Here is a 21,887-nt window from a genome sequence, read left to right as displayed (position 1 = left end):
AAATGACATGTTAAAAAAAAACAATCACTTTAAGACAAGATTTATTTACATTTTCATAGAGCGATTTATTAGTTAAATTTGACTTTATTTTATCATTACAACTAATGCTAATAAGTTAATTGTACAAAAATAGACTTTTAAACAAAGCTCTAATCAATCAATTATATAAAAAATCTCTTGATATAAATCCAGCTATAAAAAAGATGAATGAAATATTGTTTTACAATTACATACTGGTTATATTGCTTTACAATACATTTAACTACAAACCTTTCTTTTATTAGCTAAAAAATATAGATTAAAATATCAAAGAGTGTCATGAATTCAAACCAATAAAATTAAAATTACAAATTAAGTAGTGATGTATCAAACAATATCAAGAGTTTGTTTGCATTTTCTAGTAATTCCAGATCACGTAAACTTGAGTAACATTTTAAGTTTAACACAACTTTAGCTGAGTTAATATTGTATTACACTTGCATAAATTATCTTAATCTTCGTTTATTGTATGTTGAATCATAATTTCAATGGAATTTATCGCATTATAAACTCAGTGCTTGATTTGTGGCGGAACAGCGTTCACACCGCATCTTTACACGGAGGTACCTCTTTCAGAAAGATAAAATATTGGCATCAGGAAACAAAATTCATAAATAAGTTTGACTTTATTGAAATGTTTCTTTTTTTCCTGATACTTAAACACAGGTAAACAATTTTTTGAGAGTGGATATGAGGGTCATAATTCTTGGTAGGTTACAGTCCCGGCACCTTATTTTTAACAAATCAAGCACTGTAAACTTATAATTACCTAATTAATTAACTGGACAAAATAAAAAAAATAAAAACAAAAAAGAAACCTTTTATAAATATCAGTCTTGTAACAAGTTGAAAACGTTTCAACACTTTTATGAAGAAACCCTACTTTGTTACTCATAACTTGCATTTTCAAATATAACATTTTTTTCATAAAAGATAAATGTAAATATTTACATCAAGAACCATAATCCATGAATCATACAGAATATAGTAATCCTTTGTCTTTTTAAAATAATAATGATTCATACTCTATGAATATATTAAAATATAATTCAATATTTCCTAAATATAATTTTAGACAATCGTTCTGACAAGTTTCACTTTTATCTGTGCCAGACTAGAGGGATTTCACAAACATAGCTTTAAAACAGTTTTTGAGTTGGCACCCGTGATTCTTACTTGGGCCTTTGTTTGTTCATGTTGGTAAGCATGAGTGAGATGTAGGAAGTTAGCAGGTCATCCATTTTGTATCCAAGGGACGTTTCACATAACAGCTTCGACCCTCGGACCAGGTTACCGATTGTCATATGGAAATACGTGTTGCCAGACGACCAGTTGGAGATACGAGTAAACGGGTGCGTAACAAGAATGTCCTGCAATTTAAAATGTATTAATAACATTCACAAACAACAAAATTGCTACAGTAAAATGATTAATTATTTATAGTATAATTTAGAGTAGGTAAACAGCGTAAGGAACTACTAATCCATCAAAATAGTTTTTTGTGTCGTCCTGATGCTACTAAAATTTAATAGTACAGATTACTGATGAATTGTACTTTACCAGCCTAAGCCTACTTTGCCAGATATGTTTCACGCACAGGCCTGATCTGTATGTGGACAGGGCAAATGAAAGGTTCAAGCTTCAACCTCGTAAAAATTACTTTTATTGTCTTACAACTCACAACCCAATTCTTGATGAAGTAAATTTTGGTAACAGACTAGTTTGATGTACTAAAATATTAAAAAAATATATATAAAAGCAAAGACATTTTTAACAAAACTTAAAATAAAATGAAGAAAAAACTAAATGTTTACCGGTACTTGTAAATTATTTTGATTTGCTGTTTTTAATATTCCATAAATGAATGGTTGCATTGTAAATCCATATCCAAAAACAAAGCTGGCCAATTTGAGCAAAAATCATAATAGAAAAAATCAAATAATTGAATATGCTATACAAATATTTAAACAAATTTGTTATTCAGACATATAAATAACAAATACTACACTAGTAAGTAAAATACTCAAGAACTGAGAGTAGTATTTCTTTTTAGTTGAACTAGCTAAGGCCAAATACGAATGAGTAACAACGTATTATTGTAGTTTCCCCTGTAATTTTGTAACTGCACTACTACAGAAATACACTATTTAAGCTGTGTTTACACGGAGCCAGTTGTCAGGCAGACTACTGCCTCAGGTAACTTGAAATACACTAGCGGCAGATAACCTGCCCCGTAACTTGCCTGCTCTATTGGCCTCAGGTAAACTCGTAAAGGTAGCTTTACTAAAAAAAATATTCTAAATCATGTTTGACCAGCGTCAATTTTATTCACAGTTTTGTTTTCTAAATTCAATTCACTCTTCCCTACCTTAGTCTGAGGATGGATCAGGCTCACTCCATGTTTGTTGATAGCTATCAAAAGCATCTCAGGGTAGTTTGGTTCTGTCGTCTGCTTCACCTCAAAAAATGCCGAACCAAATGTTGGCCATCGGTAGATTATCTTCAGGAAAGTGATCTTAGCATCTTCAGGGCTCATTCCTGCAAAAGTATATCCAATTTGTGAGGATAATGAGGAGATGTTTAACATAATTTCTGGGTTTTTGTATTAATGAACATGTCTTAGATTATAATCTAAATTAATTTTCAGTGCCCCATTCTACACAAGTACCAAAATTAAAAACCCTTTCCCACGATTATTTGGGCAAATATAAAGAAATTGATAGAACATAAGCATTGTGCTAATTAATCATGTTTTAGGTAAACATTTTTCACATTCAATGTACCAATAAGTGTTACTGAATGAAATTGAGATAAAAGTTATTATTTAATACTGAATTGTAAATTATTGGTTCCATATAACTTTGGAAATTGAGTTTTTTTCCAAATTGAACACCGGCCAAAATGTCCCTCAATCATCACTACCCTGAAAACGTCTCATTTTTGAAAGCCACACAATTTTTTTAAAATCATGACATCTTTTAGAAGACTAAAATTTGAATAAAAATTGAAAACTACTTTCATACTCCACGTTTTACAACAACCTTTGTTTTTCATTACAAATACACTGTTTCACATTTTCTGTAAACAATACATAAAAACCAAATTCTTACCTGCATCTTGGTTGTAAGCTGCAACAATAGCTCGTTTCCAGTCAGCAGAACTTTGCACCTTCAACAAATCACCTGGCACCAGCTCTCTCAGCATTTGTCTGCGGAAATGCAGCTTTTTGTAATTAAAGTCTGATTACTATTAAATATTTATACAACTACTAAAAGACAGTTTAAAGGTCTTGAGAATCTGAATCAGCCTAACCTACTTGGTTTAACTGAAAAGTTGACAGCTCATTCCAGGTTTTTCAAAGTTGTAAATTTACTGTTCATTCATGATTTAAAAGTTGTTATTGTTTGAGCGGGGATCTTAATTCAAAGGCAAGGTAATCAAAACCAGTATACTTACGGAATAGCCTGCAATTCTTGTTTACTCTCTCCAAACCTCACACGATATACAAGTGCAGCTAGACGTGCCGCTTCTTCTTTAGTGCACTTGTGATATCCTGTCAAACAAAATTAGAAATCAGTTAATGAGGCAATAATATACAATCAATTTAAATTAAATAAATACCACAGCTTCAATAAAGGACCTTTGGCATCTTAAAAAAAATAGTTTAATTGATTCTCCAGGAAAACTAAGATAATATTTATCACTCAATAGCCTTCACAGTGTAATTTAATAAATCATTAATTATTGTTTCACATTTAAAAATTACAAAAGCTGAGTAAATGGTTTTAACGATTATCGAACAATCTAAAGGTCGCTGGCTAGATCCTAAGATGCTGATACCATTGTCCAGGTATCGGTGGTATCTAGAATCGACACATTCCTAGTTAGAGTGTTAATAAAATAGAACGGATCATATCCTCTTGCTTGAACAACTCTGTATCAATAATTGTCCAGTGAGAAGTTACTCTCTAGATTGTATTGCATGTACCTCTGAGTAGCTTAGGAAGCTCTTGGTGGAAGTGGAAGATGAGGTCAGAGTTACGATCCTTCCCAGGGACAGTGTTGGTCCAAAGTTTCTTCATGAAGAACACTTGGTAGGTGAACTGAGGTGTGGCTCCTGCAAGGGATATGGTAGTTAAGAAAGATAAACAAACATTATTGTAGTTTTATTTACGTAAAAAATACTACAATATTGAGAGAAGAATATTCACAAAAAACATTATAAAAGTTGCTGATATAATTAATCTTATGTTGGATTTTATGACTTTATGTTGGTAACTTCCTTATATGTGTTGAATTGGATTTGTACTTCCCAAAATTGTAGCTTAAGATGTAATGGGTCTAAATGGTGTTCTTAGTTAAATACATACTTTTAACGTATGAAGTACTTAATGTAAGAAATTTGGAATAATTTGCCACGGCAAAAGTATAAAAGCCTAAATAACAACACAATGCAGTCATAATAAATGAATTGGAAAAACCCATCTAACTAGTGTTGTTCAAAGGTTTATTGCGGACATTTTCCTTCATGATGGTAAAAAACAATACACAACGTTTCAGAATCTATAATCTGATCTCGTCCTCAGGTGAAAAAAAATTAACTAACACATTACAATTAACACACAAAAAGTCCAACCTAAGTTGGAATACACTACAGAGAGTAGCAGCCAAAAAATATGCACTGTATAACAGTGAAGTCATGATAAAACGAAAAAACAACCAATCACAAAACACTATAGTCTATAAAAGGTGTAGAATAAACACTAAAACAGCTCAAACAAAGGAACACCAATCGCACAGTTTGCAATGACTTTACCAATGAGACCAATGAAACGTTGTGTATTGTTTTTTACCATCGTGATTGAAAATGTTCGCAAAAAACCTTTGAACAACATTAACTCACCATCACCAACAATGAACTTCAAACAAAGCATCTAAATAGCTTCAAGCCTATTTGTTAAATGTTTCCTAATTAAAAACTAAAATACAGCATGGATTGGAAAATTAAGAACATATTTTTTTTTACAAAGAGCAAGTAATTGACGTTTAGACCAAAAACTTCAAGAGAAAAACTGACACACTTGAACAGACAAACATATTACTAACCATCTCTTGACGGCCTGGCCTTTTTGATCCAGTCAGTAAGATGGCGGACAAAGTCAAAGAAGAAATCTCCCTCTGGGACTGAGATAACTTTGTCTGCAATCTTGACAAAGAGACTGAAACCTTCACAAGACCTCAATCCTAATCTCTGGGCGATGTTGGCACAGAAGTCCTTAGCTCTTGTTGATGAGTCCACCTCGAAAGCCTTGAAAGGGTAAATTTACTGGTAAGTTGCATAAAAACTTCAATGCCTGTACTAAATTTGTAAGTCTGTCATGTGATCTTAAATGATTAAATAGGTTTACGAGTTCAATTTACAAATAAACTATAGGTAAACATGAATTTTCACATACATTTTCCAAGAAGATTATATGAAAATCAAAACCGTAATTAAATTTAGTTAACATTATTCAATCAGTGATTCAAATGCTTATGCTAATCAGAATTTTATTTTTTATATTTAGGAAAAGTTATCAAATTTACCCTAATTCGTCAAATTTAACCACAAGATTACTTTTCAGGAAAAATCCCACTTTTGAAATAATTCTTTTTTGGTTTTCTCAAAATATATAGATTTTTTGTCATAGTAAATCAACATTTGGTCGGCTATGCCAACACTGGTTTTTTTTAGTATTTCATGTTACTTAATGTGACTGAAAAAAACATAAAACACAGACGTTGAAGCCTCTAACTCTATTTCACTATGACATAAGTATCTGGTTACAGAAGGAGTCAGAAAGAAAAGTAGATAAAGTAGTACAAGGGCCGAGAAGAGAGTCAATCACTGTAATAATGGCAATATGTTTAACCAATCAAAAAACTGGTTAACCTTGTTGAATTGCAGAGCAAAAACTGTATTGTATTTCTTTACAGAATAAGAAACTAATAATGTGTCAAAACTGAAACCTACCTCATCAGTGTCATCAGGGAAGTAGACTTTGTGGAAGATCTGCGTAGTCTTGTGTTGTATTGCCTCCACCTCTACCTGGTGAGGTGGATACTTGCGCTGACCGTTACGCAGTGTCTTCTGCAGCCTCTGCAGCGAGTCTTGCGAGATCGGATGTCTTCTGGTCCTCAGGAACAGGGTCAACTCCTGGGAAGGATAAAGTGTAAAGTCAGCGATAACAACAGAAGTCACCCAGGTCATCAGCTCTGGATGGTTTGTCTTGAGCAAAATTTACTGATCATGGTATCTCGAATAGCATTGGGCTACAAAGTTTAGGCTGTTTGAGGGAAAGTTCTCCCACTACTTTTTCACTGAATATATGTCGCAGCAGATTATCGTTTTGGCAAACCTCAGCTGTTGAGCTATTTTAAAGGGAAACACTTAAAAATGGTTTTCTTTATCGATAGACCACAAATATCCAAATGATGGCCATAAACCAGACGAGGATTGTTTAACACGTTTCCTCCCAGGAGTCAATACTCTATGAATAGTCTCTACCCAGTAGTAAATGTGTACACGGATTATTTACTTTCAAAATGAAATGAATACAAAAAGATGATTGTGGCGTCTTTTACAAGAGAAGTTAACAAGAGGTGTGTTGTGTAGTGGTTACCTTGAGAAGATTCTGACTACAAGCGAACAGTCCGGTAGCCAACCACATCAACTCCCAGCCTCTCTCCTCACTCATGCGGTTGCGATTGTCTGTCAGCTGACGCATCAGCTGGCAGAAGATCTCATCTCGCAAGATCTCCTAAACAACAATCAGAAGTAATTATTAACTACCAATTGTCAAATTCAAATTATAAAAATATTGTACGAGTAAATAATGTATTTCATCCTGGTAATCTTCACTTTATTGGTCCCGATTTGTTAAATTTTGGATGTAGGTGATTCATATACTGAAAAAATACAGTATATCTGTAATGGAATTGTTTTGTGTGTATTTTAGTATAGGTACGACCAGTGGAAGAAAGAATGAGACAGTGCCTGCCAGCTTTTTTAAACTTTCTTAGATATCTATAGTATTTTTTAAATCTGAACTAACTTAATTTCTTTTAGAAGAGATTGCTAAATCAATTTTCAAACAGTGGCGACCTATTAAAGATCTTTGCTTTATACAGTTTTGCTTCATAAGGTCCTTTGACGGAATACGTCTAATCATATAGAGAAAGGTCTATACATTTTTTTTTAGTTTTTAGACATTTAACAATATCTTGATTCTTGCAGGAAAGACTCAGGATACTCAAGTACAAGTTTGAAGTTCAGTTAATAGTAACAGTTAGAACAATGAGTAGAAATGCTAATGACAAACTACTCACATGTTTCAGAGGTCCGTCAAATATCTGGTCCGTGTACTCATTACTGGCTCGACGCTTGGCGGGAAGGTCTCCGCAGTATTTGAGGATCGCAGTGAACGCAAAACATGCCTCCTCAGCCAGTTCTTCCTTCCCTTGCAGCTTGCGGAGTAACGGCTGCTTCATCGGCTCACGGGAGTGTCGCCACAGATCGTCCACCATCCCTCGTCTTACTGAGGTCAGTGTCAGGGCCTTGGACATTGTGCGTTTTGGAGGTAGTCTGTAGACAAATGAAAAAAGAGCAGAGTAGAATTTAATTAAAATTTTTGATCATCCAAAATAAATCTTTACAAATACAATCCCAATGGTTGGAGTTGTGTCGCAAAATATATTATTGTAAAACCAATAACAATAATTGTTAAATAAAAAACCCAAAGTAACAATATAAATTTAAGTTACGTTACAGCAATTGCTGTCTTAAATAGTTCCAATACATAAATTACTTATCAAAGCGCAATATAGATCTTGTAGCTGACTCATCAAACGTTAGTTTGCCTCACTATTTTTCTTATTCTCTGACTAACCACTACACTGGTTCACTGAGTGATTGATCTTATATTTTACAATCAATTAACCGTTTGCGTTTTGACTAGATACCTGAAGTGATCAATTGCGTATTCAGCGAGTGTGTGAGGTTTCTCTCTCGGCTCCGTGCCATTCATGTGAGGAGTGTAAAGTTTACGTCCCTGGTCAGCCCCTTCCAGAGAAAACAATGCCTGCCAACAACAATAACAACTTGTTAAAACAAATATATCATACAAGATTTTACAACACTAACATAAACATCTAACAATTAATAGTACTAAAGACCTTCTATGTTGTTTAACAACACCTACTACTGTATTCTATTTGTTAGAGATTTAAGATAATGAGGTGTGATAATAAAAGAATAAACAAAAAAAAAGAAGAAGAAGAATATAAGTGAAATACAACCATATCAATAATATTTTCACAATAAGAGACAAAAATGTAGATATATGGTAGAGGCTAATAATAATCAGCCCAATTAGTTTATACATATAACTTAACCTGCTTTGACTTTAGGAAAACCATTCTCTGAAATGAGTGAAATAAAACTGATTCATTTAAACAGCTGAGGTAAGCCACCCACCAATATGTCGTTGTGAGGTTTGCTGACTGTGGGCAGGACGTAGACAGTTTCCGCGGGGAAGTCGCCTCTCTCGCCCGTACGTTCACATCGGCCCACGCACCAGCCGCTGTTCATCACTGTCTCGCCCGTGCTGTCGTCCTCCAACACTATTAGGTCACCCTTGCGGAAACTCAGGAATGAAGAACCTTCACCTAAACATCGTATTTGTGTTTACGAAGGCCTTTGTAATCAGGCCAAAGGGTAAGAAGGGTTCAAAATGATATTGTTAACCTTATTGTGTGTTTTCTAACCAGGCAATCATCATGTTTTTGAGCAAGATTTTAAATTGATTTAGTGGAAAATTTCTACTGGAAATTCTGATTATCCTACTTGCAGCAAGGTTGGATAGACAAGCAAATGTTATAAGATATAAATAGATAAAAACCCATTAAAAAAATGCTGAAAATCATGAAATTACTAAATTTTCTCCATTGTTAAACTTATAACCGTCATCACAAATAATATCCACACTGACCTGGAGCCTTGTAGTCCTGCAGGGCAATCACAAAGCTGGACCGTTTCTTCAGTCCCTCCAGGAAGTAGACCACAAGATCCCGGATGTCCTCTGCGTTGGGACTCTGGAATGTGAACTCCTCTCCTCGCACCGTAGACAGGGTGAAAGTCTGGGTAAATACCTTGTTGGTTCTGAAATTTGATGTAAATCATACAAAATTATCTTTAATCAATCAATGGTATTCAAACAACTTCAGATTTATAAAAGTAATATCTAATAAACAATTCTAATAAAATAGAATCTAATAAAATAGAAACTGCAACCCTCTTTTCAATGATTATTGAAGCTGTTTCAATAATTTAATTACTTTGGTGGTTTCAAAATAATTTCAGGAGCAACTAGTAACGGCTCTTAAATTTGAGTGATTTGTAGACTGCTCAAGAACATGGTTTATTATCTTAAGAAAAAGAGTGTATAAGTTATAATAAAATTTACTTGAAAACAAGGCACTAAATGAACTAAAACAATGTTTTAAGGACCTGATGCTGGCACCAAAAGGAAATTGAATGGAGAATAATTTGGATCCTAGTAAGAACTTACTTATGACTAGCAACAGTTGTAATTTCTGGGAAGGAGAGTTCCAGCAGGACCTGTTCTTGGTCATCCACTACATACACTCCGGTCCAGTTCACTGCAATGATCACGTCGTTCTTTGGTAGATTTGGGCCTGCAACCACAATATATGATTAATCCAATTTGCAAATGCCTAATTTAATATGAGTATAAGGGTTGAAATACACCTTAGTCATTTTTACTACTTTTAGATTGAATTTCCTGATGAAGCAATACGTTGCAAATTCTAGCAGTTGTTATGGATTTTAGGATTTATGAAATATGATTTTCAATAACCATTAAATCACCTCTATAGTGGCTAATTCAAAACTAACAGAATATTCCTTACCTGAGTTTCTGTAAGCTTCGTAAAAACGAGAGAACAGTAAAGGCCATTTGAACTTTGCGTATCCGACTACATCTTCTTTGATCCTTAGGGCAGGAATCTTCTCCTTGACGTAATAGCTCTAAACATAGCATGCAACACAATGAAAACATGCAAAACACAACACAGCGATAAAATAACTAAAATATAACAAAACAAAAATATATAACTGATGAAAAAATTGGAAGCAATTAAAGGAATTAGAGAAATACATACTCACCAATATTATAAAACAGATGCTAGTTTAGTAAACAAAAACTGTATGAATTTCAAGCGTACATAATTATTTTAAAAACATCAAATAATAATGTATTTAATATTTATTTACAATACCTTTTTGTAAGCCTGGACTATGAGGGCTGCCCACCGATCTATCGACTTCTCGGCATTTGTTAAACAGTAATCAGGAATGTAGTTGGGTAGAAGGTTCAACAACCTGTCCATGTTCAAGTCAGCTGCAAACTCTATGAAATATTGTTGAGCTGCAATCATCGCCAAATCTTCCTCCTGTAATTGGTTTTTATATTTTAATAAATTGTGTGGTCAATAAATTAGTCAAATGTTTTATAATTTATTTTTCTCTATTGTTTAGGTGAAGTGGTAGAACATTATGGCTATGGTATATGTGTAACTATAGAATAATGTAAATTTAAAGAAGCAAATTTTATCAAACTGTGCTCTCCCACATTGCAAACACAAAGCTATAAGTATAACTGCAATAAGCATTTTTTATACTTATATGCCAACCCCGTACGAAAGATGGGTACTCAGCTAGTTTGTTTCCCCAAGTTATCTTACCTTGTCACACCTATACTCCCCGAACTTGACTCCTCGGACAACTTGTTGGTAGATGAGGTTGGTAGCCACCTGGTCCTCCGTAGGGTCGTGCCATGGAGCAAATATCTCCTTGCGGAAGAACAGCCTCCACGGAGCATTGCGCTCCTGAGCTCCTTGCTCTTTGGCGTATTGTTCACACTGAGAGATGGCGTCCATAACATGGTCTCCTCCGCTGCCAAGTGATGACACCTGTGGACAGACCAAATGGTTGTGACATTTTTTAACTAATTATTTTTTCACTTTTTATTTGTTTTTTGTATTTCTTCACCACTGGAATGTTTTCAAACATATATTTATGAGGTTTTTATAGTATTATTAGTCTAGTCCAATGAAACAAAATTGTATCTTGGTCCAGAGTTGACTCCATTTTGCTTACACGAGCAACTTCAAAATTAGAAAGTTGATTCAACCAACTTGCAGATAAGGGAGTACTTCACTGTGCTTACAAGGGTGGATTACTCTGACCCCTAACTACCTCTGAGACTCTATGTTCTTGCTACTTATAATCAACCTGTGTCTTACCATGGAATACGATAGAAGGTATAAACATAAACTAAGAAAATTATATATTTATCTAAGCTAAAGAAGAAGAATTCAAAATTAAAGGTAAATTTTCAGGGTCTAAATATTTTTAGGATCGCTAGTATATGAACTAGTATTTAACTCATTTGAAAAACATGGATTGTGCGCTCTGTACTGCACAGTAAACCTGTAATGGAGTAGGCCTAAAACATTCTCTTCTCATGTATAATGGAGTAAAGCCTTTTCTTCTCAAGTATAATGGAGTAAAGCCTCCTCTTCTATTGTATAATGGAGTGTAGCCTTCTCAAGCACAGTAAAATTAATAAAACACAATTACATTACCTTGTCAAACAAGGCGATATAGAGGGAGAAGCCGAACTGGTCCTTGAGCCCGATCTTGTCGCTGAGTTGGTTGCAGAGTTCCCTCGCTGTGGTGGCCGAGTCAGCCAGGAGAGTCTTGGTGTTGCCATCCATGAATGTGATTGGCAACATGATGGGCTTCTTGGACTTTGTGGCCTGGAAACAACCATAGATAAGTGATTTTGAAATTAAAATCTTAAAAATACTTTTTAGTAGATGAATATTTATAGGAGATGATTACAGTGGTGAAGTTGTGAATTTTCCAGTTCAGAAACGCTCACCATCGTCTCGGAAAAACAACGAGTTGCCTATTGGGTTCGTAGGATTTTTTTGAAAAAATAGATAAGAAACACTATACTCACAAGTTTCCACCCATTACACCACTGCATGGTCAAAGCATCAAAATCCTAAGACTTTTGTTAAGTGAGTATGTCTTTCAACAATAAATTGAAAATAAGTTTACATATTTTAATTTATAACAAACCACATAAAAGTTGATGACTGCAGGTTATTTACTGCTTTTAGAGGAGTTCTTTTTAAAAGGAAAACCAAGCTGCTGGATAGAATACAGCTTACAGTCCTACATCCTACCTAAGAAAATTAGAGTTCCATAAATTATGAAACTGTCTCCATTTTGATAAAATTGCTGACATGCCATAAAATCATGAAAATATTTACTGGCTAAAATAGTTCTTAGTTCTGAGTAATAGATACACAAATAAAATATCTCAAAACCTTGAAACAAGCCAGATTTTTTCTTAAATCTACTCTCTGAAGAAGTCCAACATGAGGACAAAAGAAAAAATATCAGTGTTTTGTTTAGTGGCTGTTTTTTGTGTACTAAAAGCCCCTGGAACCTAATTTTCTTTAGTTAGCTATAAGCTCAACTTTATCCCTTTTCAAAATAATTCTAGAGATATTGGTGTATCATTAAAGCAGGAAACCCACTGGTCCGACACTCTCCGACACGTCACCTTCCGTCAAGGCTCCGACACCTTCCGACAAAATTACTTTGCATTATTTTAAATGGACTGTAACCCACTAGTCAGACACGACACCTTCCGATCCGACACGTCACGACAACATTGCTCTCTGGGGCATTCTTGTCGGATGTCGGATCCGTCATTTCTCCACTCTGCGTGCACCAGGCCTAGATTTACTGTCTAGCTTTGTGTGTGATCACAATGTGGAACGGATATGGAACATGTGATCAAAAGAGTGTGATGTTTTTGTACAATTATTGGTTACGGAGAAAATTCAAAGAATTTTTATTTTAAAATTCCCATGATGTTCTTATGGAGAATATTATAAAATATTGTAAGTTTGCTTTCTGATGGATATATTTTGATCACATTTGGTAAATTTCTTTATTTTATACTAAGTTATTAATACTTTACTAAAAACCACACTTTTTTACCCTCCCTGTAGCAGAAATCCTAGGTACTCATAAAACCTAATGTTAATTAAATACACTTAATTGAAAATCAATTCAGGTAAATAGAAAATTTGCTTAGTCGACAGGTTTGTTGCGACGGGGGTATTATTGTTTACATTTTTTACTGTACTTTTTGCTAATTTCCCTGTAGTACAGAAAATGTTACCGGAATTATCAAGGTGGGTCTAGGAAGGTCCTTGACCATTGTAATCTCTCATACTAACAGAGATCGTCATAAATGTTATGGACATTTTTCATTATTTGCTCCCTAACTATTGCTTGTGAACAGTATGTGATCACATGTTCCATCGCAACTGACACTGTTAGAGTGGTGGTGTATTTCTCGTCGGAGGCCTACTGTCGGAGCCCGTCGGACCAATGGGTTAATGCCTTAAAATTGCGGAAGGCGTCGGAAGGTGTTGGAGACTTGACGGAAGGTGTCGTGTCGGAGAGCGTCGGACTAGTGGGTTTCCTGCTTTAAGTTACACATCACCACACTGAAATGTAGAAAATAATAAACGACTAAGGATTAATTAACTAAGTGTATAAAATTTGCAGTACCTGAAGTTCTAGCCAACTAGGGGGCTGGTTACGTGTTCCGTTGTTGAATGTACGTTTCAGTCTGTCTTCACAGTAGGGAGCATAGCCTGGTGGACCTTCACGAATGAAGGCACGAAGGTAGTTGACAAACTTCTCAGACGGAGCGAAACACCCCACACATAATGACAGCAGGATCCAACCTCTAGCATGGGACGACTTGGACGGATTGTTGGTCAGTTGTTTGCAGATTTGGCAGTAAATTTCATCCCTGTTGAAAATAATAACAATATTTACTACGTACACTTACAGATATAATATGATGTGAACAAAATGTGATAGTTTTGAAATGCAAATTTACAATTAAACCTGGGAAATAATTTTTTTAAATATCACTGTTCTCCTAATGTTTTGTCCTGAAGAATATAAAGACAATGAAACTTCTAGTTGTGATTCTAGACAGTTACAGATTGCAATACATCACTAACTTCAATTTCAGCTAAAAAAATAAATCAAAGGCATGTTGAATATGTATTTTCTTGTATTCCCAACCTGAGTTCAGCCCGCAGTATTCCGTGGCCGATGATGAAGTGTAGTTTCTCCAGGTTGGACGTAGGTCTAGCCTCAAGCCACGATTGATAGCTGTCCGCCGTGTACTCGTCCTCTTGTAGCTTCCTTCTCACATCATCTCCCAGCTTGGTTTTGCGTTTCAGTGTCAAAGACACCAGTTTATGCCTGATTGAGCGAGGTTTCTGCTTCAGAAAGGTCTCCTGAAACAAAATATTTTGTTAATTTATTGAAGCTGACAAGTCAGAGTATCAAAGTCAATTAATTGAAATCCCTGTAGACTATTATTGTATAGAGACAATAATTATTTTAACTTAAAATTTAGTTTGAAACTGTTTATTCTTGGGTTTTGTGTATTAAAAGAGGTTCATCAAAGTTACTTCTACTGAGTTGTGGAAGAGGATTATTTTATTATTACAAACTGACAAACACATAGGCACGCTAAGTTGTTAATATTTGAAAATAAGACTTGGCTTTTCAAAAGTTTGCTGGCCACAAGTTTGAACTGCTTTTTTGAAAAATTGTAAAGATAGGCTACCACTTGCGAATCCACAAAACCACAAATGAACCAGTATAAAACGGATGAAAATACGACACAAAATTACTCACAGGATCCATCCCCATCATCTGGGCCTCTTGGAACTCCTTGCTGCGGATGAAGTTTCTGCCGAGTGTGGCCGTGACCTTTGACATGACAGAGGTCGTATCTCGCTCCATCGTGTGATACCTCGGCTCCGGGAGGTCGCCACAGAACCTCAGGATTGTCACCCATAGAGCTTGAGCAGCCTGTAGACACAATAGGGTAGGTTCAGTCAATATGACTTGTTTTGATGATAGGATTATATTGCCCACCTTCACTTCTGGGACACTAAGCTTAAGAAGACCCTTTTACACATTACTTCAGGCGTGGCCTATAGGGTCGTGGTATTGTCAAACAGCTGGTAATTTTGGCAGGATTTAATGGTTAAGTGACACTTTCAATTAATTGACTGGTTTTAAGGAAGGTGTAGACTCTAGGTCCAGTATCCAGGCACATCAAACATAACTTATTGTGCATGCCCCACTTGCTCACTAGCTGGGTAAGCCAGCTGAAAGAGCTTTTGCCTTATGTTATCGTCTGATCCATCTCCTTTTGCATGAGACCAAATCAAGAAAGCAATCAAATCTACACCTCCAAAATGAATACTGGAATACACCACTGATATTCTTGTCATGCAATATATATATTGCTATTGTTTACCAGTTGGTCGCCCTGCGTGTGTAGTGGCAGCAGTGGATGCTTCAGCGGCTTGCGGCTGTACTGGTGAGTGATGTTGCCTTGGAAGTAAGTTGCGGCAAACTTCTGGAACTTGAACTCACTCAGATCCTCCTCGTCTTCCGACTGGGTCTGCATCGCCATGATCAACTCATTGGGGTCCTGCTTGTCAGTAGGCAGGTCCTGGAATGAAATTGTCAGTTATAAAATTGTATTGACAACCAAAATATTATTGGAGCTATTGATATTGGAGTCAAATCTCCTCGGAAGAAGTAAAGTAGGCAGGAATAAGATGAAACCTTATAAGGGATTAGGAGAGAGCTAACCTAGTCAAGTGAAGTGGAATAGAATGTTCTAAACTTGTTTGATTGTTCTTTGTAGGTGAGTCTATTATTAGGTATTCAAAATTAAAATAGCTTGAGTAAAGATACCACTTATTTTTTTACAACACATAGACAAGTTGAAATGAGAACATTAAAATCAGCGCAGATTAGGATATATATTGTTGTACTCAATTCAAATCTATACAGGCTTTTCTTCATAACTTCAAAGCACAAGACTGTATATGGAATGCAAACTTAAAGATAAATAAAAATAATAAATTTTTATAATCAGTCAAAGTCCAAGTAACAAATAATTTCAAACTATAAATTTTAAAATATTTTGAAATAAATACTAGAAAGTATTTATAAATTATATGCAATTTTAAAACTAGGAGAATATTTCTTTATATTTTTCATATTCAATTGTACCCTATTCACTTGCTAAAAAATCATCTCATTTGTAGTAGAAAACCAACCTGTTTAGACGACACCATTGGTAAACAAGTTTTTATCCAAACCAACTTGAACAAAACTGAACGCTCTTTCATTTTATTAGATTTTTTCAGTGAAAAAAATACACATGATAATATCTCGTGTAAGAACACAAGTTAAAATAGTAACACTATGAAAATGACACAACACTTTAACAAAGAATTATAACATAATTCATACGGAATATTTTGTAGCCGACTTCATATAGTGAAGGTCCGAGTAACACTGCGAGGTCTGTATGATTAGAAGCTACCAGAGCATGAAATGTATGCAAGGCTACATACAGCACATCTCTAAGAGATGATTAGCTAAATTATTGCCACTGACCATAGCGGAGGGCGTCATGCAAAACCTACACATGCAAATCAAGGTCATAAGAAGCTTAATGAGAGTATTTTTATCAGATTTTAGATGGTATGATACTAAGTGTAATAATAACTTGTTATTTGTAAAAAAGTGTGTTAATAGTTTATTGTTTTTAACACATTCTTCAGTCTAACTTTTTTCAGATAGGCTAGCCAAACCTTCTCTAAGAAAAAAGAAGAAAAAAACTTGATAGTACCGATACCAAAATCTTAAAAAAAAAATGTTAATGTTACAACTATTTTCAAATAAATAGTAAAGTCTTACCTTAGCAATCCTTATTATGGTGGTCCGATATTAATTTCAAACCCGTAGGTTCATCATCAGTCGGAAGTTTAGGTAGACCAAATTTTTGTTATAAAATCCACCCGATGGGTTTCGTAGAAATGTTGACATTTAACACGAAGACACACATTACAGTTGACATAAATAATATTCGTAGTTTAGGGATAAAAACCATGGTTTTATAAAACAGTGGGATAACCTCTCATATAAAACCATGGTTTTTATCCCTAAACTACGAATATTATTTATGTCAACTGTAATGTGTGTCTTCGTGTTAAATGTCAACATTTCTACGAAACCCATCGGGTGGATTTTATAACAAAAATTTGGTCTACCTAAACTTCCGACTGATGATGAACCTACGGGTTTGAAATTAATATCGGACCACCATAATAAGGATTGCTAAGGTAAGACTTTACTATTTATTTGATTATATAAGCAATCCAGAGGCTGAAATGATAGACAACTATTTTATACAGGGTTAGGCAAAAGTCTGGACAAAATTTTTAAATATAAAGCCCCACCAAGTGACACATCATTTTGAAGGCAATCAGTTAAAAATAATATTGGCAAAAACCAGACTGCAGAATATTGGTTTTCCTACTGCAATGCGTTAAAAAGTTAACTAGGGGTGTCCAGACTTAATCTTGCTTGGCCATCTCAAATTTTAAAATGGCTGCCATTTTGGTTAAGGGTGGGATATTAACATCCAGTTCACACCACTTAGTTCCTCTTGATAAACCCTTTAAAATGAAGGGTCACTCAATAGGTGATTACATTTGAATGTTTGGGGTTGCCCCCTAAGTACCCCATTTCGGGGGTTGGGGAAAAGTTGTGACTTTGATGAAAAAGTGTAGTTTTTTTATGTTGTAAACATGTGCCGAGTTCTTACTGAAACACGTTAAAATGTTAACTGGGGGAGTCCAGACTTATGCCTAACTCTGATGTATTTAGAACAGTATTCAGACAGAAAATAACCAGATACTTGGAATTATTTAAACAAATTTAAATATTTGAAGATTTATTAAGTTTTTTCATCACAAGATAAGGTAAATTAAATTTACATTGAATCAAAACCAAATTGTCAAATTGTATAACCTCACACACACAAACACTCACATTGAATACAGATGTTTCCCTGGCTGGTAGAGGTGCCTCGCTGCTAGAATCTGGCAAAAAATCAAACATGGCTTCCACCAGTTTGCTGTCATCTACGGGTTCATCTTGTTTCTTGGCCGCATCATTTATTATATTCTTCTTCATTTCCATCCTCCTCCTTTCTTCTATTTCTATTTCATGTTCTTTTCTCTCCAACTCTTCGAGCCTTTCCTACAAGGAGAAATAAAATAAATACAATATGTCTACAAACTAAATATAACAAAATATATATTTAGAAATTAGTTTGAATAAAAAAAACATAACTGTAATAGTCTAAATGTAATTTTGTTTGATTTTTTTTATAAGAGAAAAATGCATAAGTAGTAAAAACTTCTTAAAAAAAGGAAGATAATGAATTCTAATTATTACTTTCATTAATGTGCTAGTAAGCGATTAAATACAATTTATTAACTTAATAGCTTTGATAGTTAGTTAACATAACATGATCATTGCTCTTCAATTGTCCCTGAGGTGTGTACAAAAGTTATAAGAGTAACAAAGAAAAAAAAGGTTAAATTTATTGTACTTGAGGGTTTGTGTAATAAGTTGTAACCAATTCATCTTTAAATGTTGTTAATTCAGGGTTTTTACCCTGTAATTCTTCTCTGCTATTTCCTTGGCTCTCTTGTTGCCTTGTTGACTGAGCTCTCTCTCTTCAATCTTCTTAAGTTTCAAAGCTTCTAGTTGTGTACGGTACTCAAACTGAAAAGATGACAAAGCAGATAACAACCAAATAGTGATCAGATGAAATTATAAAGCTACATGACCTAAAAAGCCTTAAAAATATGTAAAGCCAAAAGTGCTCAAAATTAATTACTTTAAAGAATAAACTCAAACACTTTACACATCACTAATTAAATTAATGTTGATCTACTTATCGAGTTTTCCTCTGGAATAATTATTATTTTTACTGAAACTTTCTAAAAAATGTTAACGTGGATAGGTTTTACTGTGCCAGAGCATTACAACCAGTACGGTATATCATTTGTATAGTAAGCTATTACTATTTTCATTACCCTAGTTTAAATTTTGTATGTTGACATAACAAGACTGTATGGACAAATAAATTGTTGATGTTTTGTAAAGAAAATTGTGACTTTTAAGGAGCTTAAAGACACTTTTTTAAGCTTTCTATACTATTTTTTCAATGAGAGCGAGCCTGCCAAATAAGTCCTGAAAAAACATTTTGTTTGTCCGCCTTAAAAAAATACCCCTTCCTCAAAATATGAGGCAAATGCACAAGCATACCTTGAGTTTGTTAAACTTGCGCTGAGCGATGATTCTCCTGACATGGCTCTGTATCTTGACTATGGCCCACATCTTTTGTTGGTACATCCGCCGCACTAGGTAGCCCCTAGACCTTGCCTGCAGACCTACAATGTGGCCTCGTAGGTGTCTGAACCTGTAAAGAGTGTGTCAATTAGGATTCGAGTGAGATAGAAAACTCCCCCACTCTTCTTCTAATCTGAACATGTATAAAATGAGCTATACCGGAATTTATTTTTAGATATTCTACAAGCTCGCGCCACTCATCCTTCACTCATATTTGGGTTAAAATACGCACCTAGTGGCATCCCCATCTTAAATAATAATTGTTATAATTGATAAATAAATTGTTAAATAATTGATTTAATTCATTGAGTTGATTGATAACTATACAAAATAACAAAAGCGAAGTGGTGGTGGAGGGGACTAATGTGCATTTGGCTTTCCACTATAAATTATTCTATATAAACAACAGAGATCAACACCTCACACAAGAGTGTTAAATTTCCTCGTAAATGGATTCAACTTATCAAGAATGTCCAATTAGTATGTAAATATTATTCTGTTTGGAGATAAGTATTATTCTAGTAAACTGTCCTTACATTCATTATCTGTTCTTAATGAACAACATTTTTATTTTTAACTTTAGAATTTTGACATAGTTGAAGATTACAAAATAAAAGATACAGCTGAATGGAATGAAAAGCGAGAAGTCTGACCAGTTAAGAGAGTTCTTGAACATCAAACTACAAAAGTCATTCTCAACATACAGGTCATGGCAACCGTCAGTATCTACCTACACAGTTTTGTTTCCATAGAAACAGTGTTTTTTATTATTCAATCATTGAAACAAGAAGTTAGGAGGACAGTAAATGTTTTATAATAAATGAAAAAAGAATGAAATATAAAATCAAAGAAGAAAATGAGAAATGTTCTGGGAGTTCAACACAAAGAATAGTTGAACAACGAAGAGGTGACAAAAACAAAATGAGTTTGTTTTGGAAAAATATTGAAGGATCCTTAGGAGGTGAAGTAAACAAAATGGATGGATAAACCACCTGAAGAAGGATAAGAGAACTTCAAGAAACTATCAAGAACAAGGAATAAAGTGAGCTAATTGAAGACAAAAAGAAGCGAAATCCAAAGAACATCAAGAGTTGCAGAAGAAGATGAAACACCATCAGAAGCAGAAGAACAAGACGTAATTTTTACTTCTAATGTAGTAGGCTATAGTTGGTGATCTCTATATAGTAAGTATCTTGTTATGTAATTGTATAAATTTGACCGAGTGATGTCATTTCACATTCGGAAGGTCTGATTATCGGACCAGCCATTCCGAGGTAAGTTTGTATGGTTTCTTACCTCACTTAAGGCAAATGCCGGAATGGTTCCCTCAAGGGCCATACCCCGCCAGGCAGAATAGAATGGACTGTCCTAATTCTGCTTGGTTCATAAAATTCCCAGTAGGTAAAGGAATTTGAAATACAGTTATAAATTTAAATATTACATATTTTTTGTGTTACTATTATTTGAAGAACTACTTAATTCCTCGGGAAACAACATTATCTTCCTATTTATACCTTTGAATCCTTTGGAGTAAACAAATTACAAAAATACTAATTTGATGATATTTTGTATCAAACATATTATCACTGGACTCATTCCCACATAATAGTCAGCATATCAATATGAACGATCTAGCAAAACACCTGCTCTGATGTGCTTTCAGAATCTATCCCTCCTGTCAATTTATATCGGCAAACAATGCACTATTTGATTAAAGATGGTGATAGATAAGTAGCCTAAGGTTTTTAGATCTGTATCACAGTTAAGTTTTCCTACCCTTATTGACACAACCCACAACCCTCTTCCACTTCCAACCAAATATGACCTATCTGACATCTAGCCAACTTTCAGTTACAATTGAATCAGGAGAAAGCAGTTTCCAAACAGAAACAAATACTTAACTTTTTAGAATAACGACGAGTATAATGACAATTACTGAGTCAAATGAATTTACCTGTGGCTGAGCACTCGTGATCTTATCAAAGCCTGTAGTCTCATGTAGCCCACCCTCATCCTCTGATACCTGCGTCGCTGGGCCCAGCCTAGCCAGTACTTCTGGATGACCATCACAGCTGCTCTCATGCGGAGGTATCTAGCAAATTACAGATACTTTACTTACACATATTTCAATCCAATTATAAATTACTGATAGAGTCAGGAGCCGATACATTGAATAGCTTTTCTAGTAGATACTTTGCAGTATGATTCTTTTGTGGGTCATATATTGAATTCTAAACACAAAAACGAAACATTGATCCTGTTAGAGGAATAATAATGAAAGGATTTGGATGGATTGGACTTTGAGGAGGCCAAATGACACCGACGAGCATGAGATTGGAACCTCCAGGGAAGCTGGAGATGAAGGCTTCAAGTGAAC

General features: G+C 34.7%; 1 protein-coding gene across 1 annotated transcript in view; it reads right to left on the bottom strand.

The window, feature by feature from the left end:
- Positions 1-21,887, bottom strand: part of LOC129001344 (myosin-VIIa) — a 70,679-nt gene continuing 48,792 nt past the window's right edge. Inside the window, exons 16-40 of the mRNA XM_054428624.1 lie at positions 21,465-21,602; positions 19,427-19,580; positions 18,770-18,880; positions 18,140-18,349; positions 15,543-15,740; positions 14,912-15,088; positions 14,288-14,505; positions 13,760-14,006; positions 11,746-11,919; positions 10,843-11,070; positions 10,378-10,551; positions 10,009-10,126; positions 9,648-9,774; positions 9,069-9,238; positions 8,555-8,745; positions 8,041-8,159; positions 7,408-7,663; positions 6,702-6,839; positions 6,053-6,235; positions 5,146-5,347; positions 4,028-4,156; positions 3,496-3,592; positions 3,150-3,247; positions 2,408-2,577; positions 1-1,409 (exon numbers count right to left, since the gene is read on the bottom strand). Coding sequence (XP_054284599.1) covers positions 1,212-1,409; positions 2,408-2,577; positions 3,150-3,247; positions 3,496-3,592; positions 4,028-4,156; positions 5,146-5,347; positions 6,053-6,235; positions 6,702-6,839; positions 7,408-7,663; positions 8,041-8,159; positions 8,555-8,745; positions 9,069-9,238; positions 9,648-9,774; positions 10,009-10,126; positions 10,378-10,551; positions 10,843-11,070; positions 11,746-11,919; positions 13,760-14,006; positions 14,288-14,505; positions 14,912-15,088; positions 15,543-15,740; positions 18,140-18,349; positions 18,770-18,880; positions 19,427-19,580; positions 21,465-21,602 — 4,225 coding nt within the window. The 3' untranslated portion in view covers positions 1-1,211. The remainder of the gene's footprint in view (positions 1,410-2,407; positions 2,578-3,149; positions 3,248-3,495; positions 3,593-4,027; positions 4,157-5,145; positions 5,348-6,052; positions 6,236-6,701; positions 6,840-7,407; positions 7,664-8,040; positions 8,160-8,554; positions 8,746-9,068; positions 9,239-9,647; positions 9,775-10,008; positions 10,127-10,377; positions 10,552-10,842; positions 11,071-11,745; positions 11,920-13,759; positions 14,007-14,287; positions 14,506-14,911; positions 15,089-15,542; positions 15,741-18,139; positions 18,350-18,769; positions 18,881-19,426; positions 19,581-21,464; positions 21,603-21,887) is intronic.

The sequence above is a fragment of the Macrosteles quadrilineatus genome, unplaced genomic scaffold (genome assembly GCF_028750875.1).
Source record: "Macrosteles quadrilineatus isolate MER2022 unplaced genomic scaffold, UCM_ALF_1.0 Scaffold_8__2_contigs__length_117827958, whole genome shotgun sequence".
Taxonomy (NCBI): domain Eukaryota; kingdom Metazoa; phylum Arthropoda; class Insecta; order Hemiptera; family Cicadellidae; genus Macrosteles; species Macrosteles quadrilineatus.
The sequence above is the reverse complement of the archived record's forward strand: the minus strand, read 5'-3'. Positions and strand labels throughout refer to the sequence as shown.